The sequence below is a fragment of the Rousettus aegyptiacus genome, unplaced genomic scaffold (assembly GCF_014176215.1).
Source record: "Rousettus aegyptiacus isolate mRouAeg1 unplaced genomic scaffold, mRouAeg1.p scaffold_m13_p_6, whole genome shotgun sequence".
Lineage (NCBI taxonomy): Eukaryota > Metazoa > Chordata > Mammalia > Chiroptera > Pteropodidae > Rousettus > Rousettus aegyptiacus.
This window is the reverse complement of record NW_023416309.1, coordinates 47,791,132-47,804,991: the sequence shown is the minus strand read 5'-3', so window position 1 is coordinate 47,804,991 and position 13,860 is coordinate 47,791,132. Positions and strand designations below refer to the sequence as shown.

The 13,860-nt window shown below is 40.9% G+C and overlaps 1 protein-coding gene across 5 annotated transcripts in view; it reads right to left on the bottom strand.

The window, feature by feature from the left end:
- ACSL5 (acyl-CoA synthetase long chain family member 5) overlaps nt 1-13,860 on the bottom strand; it is a 41,960-nt gene that overhangs the window by 17,039 nt on the left and 11,061 nt on the right. For 4 of the 5 annotated variants that reach the window (XM_016159753.2, XM_016159752.2, XM_016159754.2 and 1 more), the window contains exons 2-5: nt 7,620-7,804; nt 4,669-4,777; nt 1,174-1,238; nt 961-1,062 (exon numbers count right to left, since the gene is read on the bottom strand). In XM_016159753.2, coding sequence (XP_016015239.2) covers nt 961-1,062; nt 1,174-1,238; nt 4,669-4,777; nt 7,620-7,775 — 432 coding nt within the window. In that variant the 5' untranslated portion in view covers nt 7,776-7,804. Of the gene's footprint in view, nt 1-960; nt 1,063-1,173; nt 1,239-4,668; nt 4,778-7,619; nt 7,805-10,193; nt 10,395-13,860 lie in introns of those variants that run through there. The other variant, XM_016159755.2, reaches the window with a different exon arrangement.

Below are 13,860 nucleotides of genomic sequence, written 5' to 3'. Positions count from 1 at the left end.
CCCTAACCCCAAGGCCACTGATTAAAGAGGTAATTAAGGTTAGACATAGGGTGGGTTGTAATCTAATATGATTAGTGTCCTCACAAGAAGAGAAAGAGGGACACCAGAGATGACTGAGAAAAGGTCACATGAGGATACAGTGAGCAGGCAGCCATCCTCAAGCCAAAAAGAGCGCTAAGGAGAAACCAAACCAGCCGACACCTTGATCTCGGACATCGGCCTCCAGAACTGTGAGAAAATGTACTTCTGTTGTTTAAGCCACTCAGTCTGTGGTATTTTTCATTTTGGCAGCCCTAGCAGACTATTACTCTAGGTTTGGTGTTAAGTTCCTAAACTGGAGTCCAGGGTGTCTCTTCTCATAGAGGCTGGGCGTAACAAAGATAGAATATGTCAGTTCACCAAAAAGTGCAGACAGTGCCCTCTCAGATTTTCAAGTGGCTCTACTACACACGTCAGCTAATTATTATGAAGCATACAAAACTTTCTCTGAGAACATTGGGTCTCATGACTTAACTTGAACTTAGGGATAATCGTAATTCCAGTCATCTTCATGTCTAAGATTTGCTTTCAGTGGCCAGTCTCAGTAGCAATGGATGCCTTGGTTTACCAGTTCAGGTACACCACTCAAGTTCCAATTCTAATGTGACTACATCCCTTCCCACAACATCCATAAGCTCTTATTTGCCAGTCCCTTATTTGCTTCCTTGTTTTCTCATGTCACAGACTTTCTTAAAGTGACACCTAGCTTAGAGAGCTATACATTCAACCAGGAGTTAAAGAGGCCCTGAGTCATAACTCTTTCAAGTGTTTACAAATTTTCAAGAATATTTAAAGAATATGAGATCTTTAAACAGCTTTGGTGAATCATTAACAAGTGTCAGAATGCTGGATTAGAGGTGGGGTGCAGAGTCCTTAGATTTAGCCTGACTCATTTCCTTGAGTTAACTTCAACATGGTTACCTCTGGCCTATTCTGAGCAAAGATGCCAATAAATTGGTCTGGTGATGGGTTATATCCTTTATGCAGGAAATAGGAGCCCAGGTACTCTGCTCGATGAGACACCTACAAAAGAGAGAGATAGAGAAAGCAGTCGAGACCCAAAAGAGACCAAATTCGCTCAGGATATCACATTAGCAAAAAAGTCTCTCCTAAACCATGAGCCTGGCTGCTTACCTGTTTGTAGGACAGCCATCTGTAGGGCTTATTTGGTTTTCTATATCCCAAGCAAGGCCCATTGCCTAAAAACATAACATTAAAAGAAAATCAGCTCAAGTTGCAAATCTTTTGGCCCAGAGAAGGTAAAAGGGAATTAGGAAGAGACAAGGCACAAAGGATAAATCTAATAAGAATACGAGCTTCTCTTACGTGCCAAGGAAATTCAAAGGCAGAAAGTATTCAGTTCTCAAAGGCAGAGAGAGTCTTATAAACTACACTTGAAACATTTAGAAAATTCTACAAAACGGGTGGCTAAGTGTTGGAACAAGAGATTTCCATGGTAACAGGCGTTCAGAGAAAGCCACGAACAGGGACTTGTCCGCATAATGTGAATAAGTAAAAGCCCATTAGTAAATATAAACAGCCTGTATTGGATAATTTTGAATTGAACTTCCTAATAATAATAATAATAATAATAATACTGCAATAGAAAAAAGGTCACAATGTAAATTGCAATAATCTCATCGAATAAACACCAATATGAGCACTGATTTTTGTTTTTCAGAGTTCCTTTGAATAGTTCTGCAGGGTTATGTCCATTTTTTATATATATATTTGTCCCGCGTCCTTTTCTTGTTTGATATAAACCTTCTCATGTTCTTATTTGTCCTCTGCAGAGATTTCAGCAGCATTACCATGGCCAATTGAGGAAGTGTTCTACTGTAGTTGACTTTCATTGTGGATATTTAGATTGTTTCCAAGTTGATACCTTAAATAATTCTATGATAAACGTTTTCAAATTAATCTTTTCAAATTCAGAACATTTTCTTAGAATAGAGTCCTTAAAATGAAATAACTTCATTGGGAAGGGGTGGGGGTGGTCAGAATAGCTCAGGTTTTTAATATCTAGCACCATATTGCCTACTAGACTCATTGTGAAAATTTTCTTTTATACAGCAAGTAATGTATTAAGTCATAGACACTAAATAGTAACATTTTAACATATCTTCAAAAAATCATTACTTTAGTCTACATTTCTTTTACAGCTAGGAAAGCGGGACCTTTCCCTTGTTTGTTAAATTTTGTTTACTCTCACACATCATCTGTTAACATACTTCGCCTGTTTATATGAGAGTTTTTTCTGAGATATCGAGGCTCATTGGAACTACAAGGACACACACACACACACACACACAGGACACACACATGAATACACACAGGTACACACATGTATATTTGCTTTCAGTATCATTACAGTTGTGTTTTAAATTTGTCATTAAACATCTACACTACTTAGCCTTATTAAAGTTAAAATAAGTGTGGAAACATCCATTTACTAGAGCAAATAGCAATCTCAGCCACAGAAACCACAGAAATTGTGAAACGAGGTAAGGAACAAGTCTAGCTTGCTGAGAAGCCCCACATCTAAGCCAAAATGAGACGGAGTTATAAATCAAAAAAGTAGAAGGGAAGGGAATTTGACACAGAGGCTCTAGCCAAACTCCTGAGAGCAATTCAGTTCTTTCCAAAAGGAATCAGTCAGAGAAAGGGTACTAGGAATGCAAAGGTAAATACGTGAACTTCCAGATTAAGTGAAAGAAGAAAAAGGAAAGAAAGCAAGAAAGAGATAACTACTCTGATTGAAGAGATACAGAAAATGAATGAGGAGACTGTCCACAGGAAATGTTGTACTTTTTCTTACTGCTGGAATAGATGCATGATAGCTCAAGAAGTAAAATCTCAGAATACAATATTCTATGAAGCTGGGCAAGTCCTATTCCTGTTAGGTAGTTCACAGCCACCTCTCCAGCCCAGAGTATGGGCCTCCTACGGCTTACCGATGCAATCGTTTGTACTAACATGAATCACTGGTGATAGCTACCATCTATGGAATGCTTACTTCACATTCACCCATTTGGTCTTTCCAATTGTCATAATCTCCCTGGTAGTAAGAGCCAGGCAAGACAGAGACGGCTTCTCCAAACTCACTCAGTAAGTGGCAGAGCTGATAAGTGTGGAAAAAACCATACTGCATCTTCTGTATCACATCCCTATTGATGAAAATTCTAGCAGAGGCCCACCAACTGAGGTTTCATTAATCTCTGTGCCCTAATCAGCTTTAGCCTAATTAGCCAAGGTCCTGATTAGGCAACAGCCTAGCCTTTGATTAACTTACCTCAGATCTAGCTTCTGCTCTAAAGTGTAGACTTCTACGAAGAGCCCACCTATTAACAACTCAGCAAAATTGCTGCCCTAAGCTAAGCAGAGTTGAAACTCTGGCATGCAGACCCTCACCCTGCTCCAAAACCTTGTTAAAAGTTCGGATTCTCAGGTCTCACTATCTAGAAATCTGATTCAGTTTAACAAGGTGAAGCCAGAAGATCTATATTTTAAACATTACTAGCAGGTGATTAGCAACATAACATAGACCATCTGCCAGGTAGGAGTTAAAAGCATATGTTAAGTTTGATGTATTGAACTCCAGTTAGGACCAGAAGTGTCATTTTTCCTGTAAAAATAGCCAGGCCAGATTTTCCACATCTGCTTACGTGAGAGGCTATTTTGACTTTATTTCATTTTAATTTAGTGTTGAAAAAATTTTTCTAAATGAAGTATGTTCTGCAACATTTTCCAGGTATGGGAGGGATAATAAGTAATCCCAGAGGTTTAGGGAAGGTCAAGCAGATGGCATATGAGCAGCACCTACTGCATAGTTATCATGTGACAGGAGTTGGCTAGTAAATATTGTCATAGTCACAGATAAAGGCGAAAGGGAAGAGAGGGATAAGAAGTCACACAGGCGAATCTATGCCTGGACAGAATGCCGCCCAAAAGGAAAAAAGATGTAGGGAGAGCTGCTGGCCAGTTGATTTTGAAAGGAAACTAGGGCACCTAGCATTGTGTTTAATGATAAAAGATAAAAGTACTGAGGACTGCTACGTTCCAAGTGAACCTACCAAAGCCCATATGGTGGCATTTCTAAGAAATACCAAAAGATAATTACCTCTGTGACACTAAGAGCAGCAGCATGGCACTGGGGTCAAGGACAAGGTAAGAAGTCAGGAAGCCTGAATGCTAACTATGGCTAAGATTTTGCATCTAAGGCATTGCATCTATGAAAAGCATGTCCTAAGCAAATGTAAGGTACTAATGTACTAGTGATTTAATCAAAATACTGGTCCGCACTGTCTATTCCTTAGCAACTTGGCAGGGAAGCTCTTGTGTTAAATGAGGAACAGATTCAGAGAGGCAAAGTGGTTTGCATAAGGTCACACAGCTGGAAATGGAAGAGCTGGGTTTCAAACCTAAGGCTGTCCTACGCTGTTTCCTGATTCTGTGATTTTTCTGATTCCTGCAGCCATTCTGACACTGTGCTAATGTCCCCTCCATCTTCTGTGTTGGAATTGTATTCAGGCCAACACTGAGGTTTTATAAGTGAGACAGGGAAGCAAAGGTATGCAACAAGTCCCCCTCCTGGTCTTGTTATAGACCGGGTGAGACTGTCAGGCTTACCAGATACAACCAGTCCTCTTTGGAAAGTTTCATATATTGTCTTGGCATCTGAGAAGTAGTAAGAGATCAGTTCATTGTTTTTCTGAACTGCACTCTTCCGTGCTCCTCCCTAAGACAAAAGATCAAGTTTAGGCCAAGCCTGAGTTTCTCCCGATCCTTTCTAAATCCTTACAGATTGAATTAAAGAGAATGTAAATGCTGACTATTGAGGTTACAAGGATTACCCCTTTCTACTCAACTGATCAATTTTTAAAATCTCAAATTGTAGTATCATTATGTCATAGAAACCCAGAGACTGTCACAGTTATGTTTTTGGAAATCTCCCCTTCTCCCTCTAGGCATACGCACACACGTGCATACACAAACATGCACACACATGGGAGAGACAACATTATAGCTTTTTATTTTTTAAAAGATCACATCGAGTTTAAACATCTATGAAGTGCATACTGTGTTCCAGGCACTGCAAATACTGTAGATGCAAAGTGAGTTAAAAGTGAGTTAAGACAAAATCGCTGGCCGTGAACACCTCAGAAGGGAGCCATTATCTAGAATTTTTTATTTTTTTTGAGTGGGGGTGGGACGAGAAGGAAAAGTGTGCAAATATAATACTGTGATGTGCATGCTGTAATAAACATATATGTTTTGGAAGACTAATGAAGCAACCTATTCTGTATGAAGTAGAAAGGCTACAGAGAAGAAAGGATATTTCAATACAGACTTTGAAGATAAATAAGCATTTTCCAGAAATATGTGTTTTAGTAGAATGGAGGGAAAGAAGAATGATTCAGAGTGAAGGAACAGACTGAATCAAGGCACAGAGGAAAGAAAACACATTGTAGAATCTGGTGGGCAGCTGGAGAACGAGGTCATTTGAGGAAGGAGTAGAAGATAGGGATATGTAGAAATGTCTGTCAGAACCACAAAATCAGGCCCTAGGGTGGATCCTGGATCTGCAATTGGAGTTATGGGTATGGTCCAACCCTTACGAAATTAGAGAGAAATAGGCATCACTTGAATAAGCACACAAAGCAGGCTATGAAAGTACAGGGTAACACATGAGGCTGTAACAAGAGATCTGACTGGTCCAGAGCATCAGGGAAGATTTCCGTAAAATGTCACATTAATTCAAAATGTCAAAAATGAAATTCCTTGTCGGGTAAAGGAAGATAGCTATGGTCTTGCTGTCTGTGTTCATACATGGCCTGAGGAAGAAGAAAGAATAAAAGATGATTCAGACTCAACATTTGGTAACTGAATAAGAAGAGAGGCATTTAACTGAGATAGGGCAGGTGAGACAGGAAAGAACACAGAGTGCACACGTGGGTACGTGTGCGTGAGTGTGTGCGGAGAAGACATGCAGCGAGGACACTGGCTGAGCTTGAGCTCTTCGGGAGTCACTGAGGTGGACTGGAACTCAGGAAGAGGCCACCACTAGAAAGTCAGATTTGGGTGTCATAGCCTTTCAGGTCCATTTTCAAATCCTAGGAGAGGAGGGGTCTTCTCAGCTGTGTGGACTGGAAGCAGGGATTGACAGGCAGACTTTGCTCTGGGGTCACATCTAATCTGTCACCCGCTTTTATAAAGTTGCATTGGAACACAGCCATGTTCATTCATTTACACATTGCCTGGTGGTTTCCCAGCAGAGCTGGGACATAACAGAGCCTGGAAGGCTACAGAGCCTTAACCGGCTGGCCTTTACAGAACATGTTTGTCAACTCCCACTTTTGAGGAATCAGAGACGACGAGGCTGAAACTGTAGAATGAGGAAAGGAAAGAACCTAAGTGACAAAGAAAGGCCGTCTCAGAATCAGGAAGAAATCTCATTGAACGATATTATGAAAGGCAAAAGAAGAAGTTTCAAGAAAGAAGAAGATTCAAGTCCAATGAGAGGGAGACTGAAGGAGAAATCATTAAATTTGGAAGTTAGATTGTGAGTGACCCAGGGAAGTTTGGGGAGATGGTAGTAGTAATTGTCGGATCTCAGTGGGTCGAAGTTCAGAAAAGGAAATCAACAAACAGACTAGCCTTCAAGAACTCTGGTGGGAAAAACAATTGGAAGGCCTTGGTGGCCTGACGCAGCAGAAGCAGCAGCAGAGGTCGACGTCAGCAAAGGACATGCGAACACACCTGAATGTAAGAGAGGGAGGGAGGAGTGGGGGCACGAGAAGGAGTTCTGAGCAGAGGAAAGACGTTCGTAAAAACACCAGGAAGGGCCGGCTTTACAAAAAAAAAAAGGGAATGCTTTTTTCCTCTGAAAAGGGTTGAAGATGAAAAATGATGAAGAGAACACTCTTGGAGTGTTCTCTTTGCTCAGAGATGTAAGAGGCCACGCCATTTGCTGAAAGTCAGGGGATTAACTTCTACCAGTTTTAAGAAAGACCGTGAACTCAAAGCTGGAATTTAACTCAGTAACTTCTTTACTGTTTTCAGACATTGAATTTCTCAATGAAAATATTCTCCTGTCTCCAAAGTTTTGACCCCAGATTGTGGGTTGGCAAATGTTTTCTTTAAATGGCTAGACAGTGAAAAGCGTAGGCTTTGTGGAACACGTATGATCTGTCCCTCTTTAAATTAAAAGAAATTCTTTTTTACATATCTGTTTTAAAATGTAGAAAACATTCTTAGCTTGCTAGTCTCTCTCTCTCTCTCTCTCTCTCTCTCACACACACACACACACACACACACACGTGGATTTTCCCTGAGGGTTGTGATTTGCCAACCCCAATCTAGGTTACTGGATCATAAGACCTAGCAGTGGTTTCATTTTTGTTATGGAAGAAAATATGCCATTAACAGAAGTTTAAATTTTTAGATTTTCTGTTGATTGCTAACTTAATTGGCTCACCTTCCCACACTATACCCAATCCCCTTTATAAATCACCCTAAGATCTTGTATTACAGTTTGTGTTTGATCAAGGTAGACAAACCAAAAAGACGTTGGTAATTACCTCAATTCCCACTGACTGGTTGTTCAGATCGACAGCAGGCAGGAATGGCTGAGGTCTGTTCACCAGCCACAGGAAGATGGCAGCTCCGATGGCCAGGATGCAGAGCAGTGCCGGAGTTGGAAGTGGGGAAAACAAGGAGTTAAAGATAAAAAGCATCTTTGTGAATAGCAGCAGGAAATTCAGGCCTTTAAAAAAAAAAAAGAAAGAAAGAAAGAAAGAAAGAAAAAGTTAGAGGAAATAGCAGTATATTTTTATTCAATAGTTCTGTTTACAGAAGACACACATACACACACACACACACACACACACACACACACACACACACACACACGGCTTCTAATCCTCCAAATAGCAGAATTGGACTGCCCTAGCACCAGAATTTCTCCCACCGTTTACTTTAGAATAGAATAGAAGGCGTCTCCCTCCCCGCAACACTTGACTCTCCTCCCACAAGGTGCAAAGGATCAAAGGAAAACAAGTTAATCATTTCCCAGACAGTTTTGAGAAATGATTGCCCTTTTATTGCTGGCCCACAAAACCTAGAAGAGAACCTTCTGGACCCAACATAAGCTGGCAGTCAGAGAAGGGCACTCTGGAGGATCCCGCTGCCCAGGAAGACCAAGGCTCAGGGAGGACTCTTCCAGCTGGAAGAGAGAACCCCTGTAGAGGTGACATCACAGATTTCAGAAACCAAGTGTTCTGCAGGAAGGATATTTCCTGCTGGCCACATATGCCTTGCTTAGTGCTTGCTTGCTTTCTTCCTTTCCTTCTTTCTTTCTTTAAGTTTATTGGGGTAACGTTGGTTAATACAATTATATAATTTTCAGGTGTACATTATAATTTGACATCTGCATATTCTATTGTGTGTTTACCACCCAAAGTCCAGTCTCCTTCAGCTACCTTATATTTGATCTCCTTTAACCATTTCACTCTCCCGCTACCCCCCTATATTTGACCTCCTTTACCCCATCTACCGACCCCCTCCCCTCTGGTAACCACTAGTCTCTAGTCCATGTCCATGAGTCTCTGTTGTTTGTCCTGTTCATTTGTTGTTTTTAGGTTTATATCTCACATATAAGCGATGATATGTGATTTTCAACATTTTCTGTCTTGCTTACTTTGCTTTTCATGCGTTCTATTTTTGAAGTATCAAGCAGTGCTCAGAGGTCAACAGTATCACAACCTGCTATGTCCAATGTCCTCTCCTCCAGGGAGTCTGGAGGACCATTATTACCAGAGACAGCATTAATCAGGAATGCAGAAAGCGTGCTGAGAAATGGACCTGACACATGGTAGCAGGTGACCGTCGAAGATTTAGGTCAGGAAGAGATAGATCTCAAGGAAACAAAAACAACGAAGGCTTTTCCAGTCCAGGTGTTCTTATAGTTCCCAGCCAAACTCAGCTTCAAACCACTCTGCTGAGAGGGGCTCAGTCTTGTCTCACAGCTTTCAGACTTGATCAGGTTAGTAAAAGCAGCAAACGTGAGCACTTGACTGCACGACAGGCTGGGCTGATTGCATGGATCTAATTTAATCCAACTGATATCATGAAGCCACATTTTACAGGCAAGACTGTAGATGTTCCCCAGGGTAAAGTGACTTATCCAAGTTCACTCACCATTTCCATTCCTGCTTCCCCATCAAAATCTACAAAATCACAACGCATTTTTTTCCTCAGAAAGACTAGCTACAAGATTAATTTGTCTGGCAACTTACAGGTGATGGCAAAAGAAGTTCAGAATTTGCATTCTTCAAAGTTTACTGCAATGCCCTATGGAATAATATCTCAGAGATGAGACAACATTCCTACTCCAAATCAAGAGAGCCAAGCAAGCGCAACATAGAGTCTTATCAGATTATGGTCGCCGTTGTTCTTAGAGCTCTGGGGCAGGTGTGATTAGGTGACATGGGGACTTTTCTCCATCAAGGAATATGCTTCCTTCTGCTCCAACCAAGGCTATAAAACTTAGGGACTCTGTGTGGCAGCAGTAACAGTCTCAAGAAACCCTAAGTCACTGTTATCATTTTTCTGCCTCCTGATTGGCTATTACCTGAATTTGAGGTTGTCCCTCTCCATTTTATGGAGGAAAACTGAACTTCCAGAAATGGAGATGACTGTCCCCACTTCCTTGGCTTCTTCCACATTGTTTAGGAGAATAGAAAGGAAACAAACAAAACATAAAACGAAGCCCCATAGGTGCTAGGGTACCTAACAATGGGTGCTATTGTGACTACCTGCCGGGATTCTAGGAACCTGGGGATTTGGGGAATCCAGCCTTATCTGACTTGTATGGTGAAGTGGCAATCTAAGAGGTAGAGTATGTTCAAAAGTCAGCTGTGCAGTTCATGGTTTTTATGCCAGCCACCTTAACCCAAGCCAAGAAAGGAAGATTGCAAAACTGGCGGAGTGGGTAGCAGTGCCAAAGGGAAAAGACACCTGATTTGTGCTCACCCATCCTGCCCACCATCAACCCCTCCCCTCAGCCTGCAGTGCTGCTACCAGTCTGATAGTATTTCAAGCTTTAGAATTCTTCTCTCTGCCCCAATGCCACTGTCAAATTACGAGATTCTTACCTGTGCTCCCCTTTTCAGTTATGAGAACGAATTGTTGCACCAGGGACTTTGCCCTCTTCTCACAGATGGCAGATTTATATTTCGATGGCAGACTTTGCTAACAATTCTTTAAAAGAGGATCTAAAGGTGAAATTTATGTTCAGGTGTGACACTATGAAGTGGGGGGTGTGAAGGGAGGGTGACTATCCTGGCAAGTAACATAAAGGCAGAATGGGGAGGCAGGAGAGAGACAGACAGACAGACAGACAGAAACAGAGACAGAGAGATAGACAGACAGGCAGACAGAGGGAAAGAGATAGAGGGAGAGCGACAGACAGACAGACAGACAGACAGAAGTGAGAGAGAGAGAGGGAGAGAGAGAGAAAGTTGGCACTTGCTCTCGACCTGGCTGACTGTCACCATGTAGTAATGTGAGCCCGGAGTCACAAGGTGGTCAGATGTTTTTCTCTCTAGAAAACCTGAAACACTGGATGTTTATGAAACCTCTGTTTTTAACCATTGGCTCAAATAGTAAGTATCTGGTTTGAGATTAACAAAAAACATGCCCGGTTTAATGCGGACCATGGTCTATCAATTATTGAGCACTTTTAGAAATACTCCAGTCATATTGTCCACAAATGAGATGAGACTGACCACTTCATTACAGACGAGGCCATAGTTTCATGAAAATGAAGTACTTTGCCTGCACTGGATGCAGAAGACACTGAAGGATGTATCTATTTGTCGACCGAAATAGCTTACTCACTTGCCTATTACTGACCAGGTGTCCAATTCAAATAGGAAAGGCACAGAATTTCAGATGGTTCCAACCTGCTTCCCCACATTGTTTTTAACTGAGGTAAAATTCACATAACACAGAATGAACCATTTTAAGTACAATTTAGCAGCATTTAGTACATTCACAATGTTGTACAAACGTCACCTTTAGTTAATTCCGAAACATTTCCTTCACCCCCAAAAGGGAACCCTGACCCCATCAAGCAACCACTCCACATTCTCTCCTCCCTGCAGCCTTGAAAAACTCGAATTTACTTTCTATTTCTATTGATTTAATAATTCTGAATATTACATATAAGTGGAATCTTATGTGACTTTTTTTGTGTCTGACTTCTTTTGCTCGGCATATCTTCAAGGTTTATCCATTTTACAGCGTGTATCAGTTTTTCACGCCTCCTTTCGGCTGAATAATATCCCCTTATAGGATAGAATACATTTTGATAGATACCTGGGTTCTTTCCACACTTTTGCCATAGTAAATAATGCTATAAACTTTGCATATAAGTTTTGTTTGCATACCTATTTTCAGTTCTTTAGAATAAATATTTAGGAGTGGAATTGCTGGGTGACATGGTAATTTTACATTTAACTTTTTTGGCACTGCTAAACTGTTTTCCACAGTGGCCGTACCATTCCAACCAGCAATGTTATGGTTCCAATTTCTTTCTATTCTCACCAACACTTGCTTTTTTTTTTTTTTTTTTTTTTTTTTGACAACAGCCATCCTAATACGTGTGAAATGGCATCTCTGTGGTTTTGATTTGCATTTCCTTAATGACTAGAGATTGAACTTTTTATCATGTGCTTGTTGACCATTTGTATTTCTTTCATAAAGCAATATCTATTCTGGTCCTTTGCCCCTTTATAAATTGAGTTATATTTTTGTTGTTAAGTTGTAAGAGTTCTTTATATATTCTGGATACTAGACCCTTATCATATTTATGATTTTCAAATATTTTCTCCATTCTGTTGTCTTTTCACTATTTTGATAGTCTTCATTTTAATGAACAACACACACACACACACACACAACTTTTAATGCTGTTATGCTACCACTAGAGAGGATTTGTGATGATATCATGACACCCTCTCAATATTTAATGGGAGAAACTGAGGGCTTGAGAGAAGGTGAGTCCTTTGGATTGTTTTACACTGTTACTAGGCTGGGAAGTTCTGATGCTAACCTTTAGAATCTGTTAACACTTACATATGTGCTCAAATAAATGAGGGGGAAAGCCACCATCTCTCCCACCATGTGTCCTGTGTCACTCAAATAACAATTATCTTTTGGCCACTTCACAGAACCCCCTGCAAGCAGATGGTGTGATGGTATTTCCTCTTCCTTTCACTTCACTCCTAGTTGGGAAAGTGTGTGTGGGGGGGGGGGGGGGGGCGGGGGGTAGAGAGAAATGCAATAGTGGTAAAGAAAGGAGGAAAGCGAGTTGCGTTATGCTGTGCTTGGGAGTTCCCATTCCAGGTCATCTACAGATAGCTGAGGAAGCCACAGTACACATCAGAATGGCCACAAGTGGAAAGCTTCCTCTACTCTCTGATGTGGTCATAAGGACACGCCTCTGCCTCATACCCCAGGATTCCCATTTCTCCTCAGCACTTCCCCTTAATTCACTCCAAGCCCCTCTCTTCCTCTGTGGTATGGGTGGCCATGGCCAAAGTCACTCATCTTCTGTTTTCTAGCATGTTTAATTACAAAGGTAGCTGAAAGACGCCTTCTGCCTTCGTACCTGCTTGCAAGCTCCAGCACTAACCTTGATGTCTACGTTATGATCAGACCATATTCAGCTTTGAGTTTTGCCGCTTTGTGGGTTTGGAGCAGCATTTCTTCATTAAGTGTAATTTTATTTTGGATAAAGTCCCCAAATGGCTCCATCTACCCTAACTTTCATATTTTGGTCAACCGTAAGTTCATTTTCATCTTAGAGGCTCTGTATTTGCTCTTCTCTCTTTCCCTAGAACACTGTTACCGAGATCTACAATGGTTGCATATTGCTTATAGGTCAGATTTCAAATGTGATTTCCTCAGAGGCTCACTCTTATCACCCTATTTAATATTGCCCTTTTACCCTAGTTGCTCCCATAGACCTCGCATTCTCTTCTCCATGACACTGTTCATTATCTGAAATAGTCCTGGTTCCTTATCGTGAATTGCCTCTACTGAAATGATGTTCTAATTGGAACGGAGATTTGCATTCTGTTCATTACTATGTCTCCAATGCCTGCATCATGCCTGGCACAAAGTAAACTTTCAGGGAATGGTCATTGAATAAATGACCAGTTTTCTGGTTCAGAATTGTCTGTTTTAAATACTCATAGTTAACCCATTTTCCCTTAATAAAACTCTCCCACCCCCAAACTCCCAAGACTTAGGTCATCAAAAGCCATTCTGGCCAATCTTGAGATAGGTACTCCCAAATCAATATTTTGGCAAAGTATTGGGTGGGAGGTGAAGGGCAGTGAAAGGATATATTTCTAACACACATCAAGGACCACTCAGGATCAGTCGACTCCTCCAGGCTTGGAAGAATTTACAGGATAAATGTTATCAAATAAAGTCATCTACGGTGGGAAGTAGGCAGAAAGTCCAGCCTAGAAATAAATAATTCTGTTACCCTGGGTTTACAGGATTCAAAGGACAATAGATAAATTTTCTTTGCTTTTAGGCCTGAAGAACTAATTATTTTCTATGTAATAATGAGATATAAATCATAATTGTAAGCTTTTCAAAAAAAAAATCTGCCTCCTACTAATGGCATACTCATTTGGATTTAATTGGTTTCTCGTTCTCTTGCATGTATGGGCTTATTCTGTGGTGATAGAAAGCTCATTGAAAGGGAGTCCAGAGTCCCCAAGTTCTTATACCTAATTAGTTAAC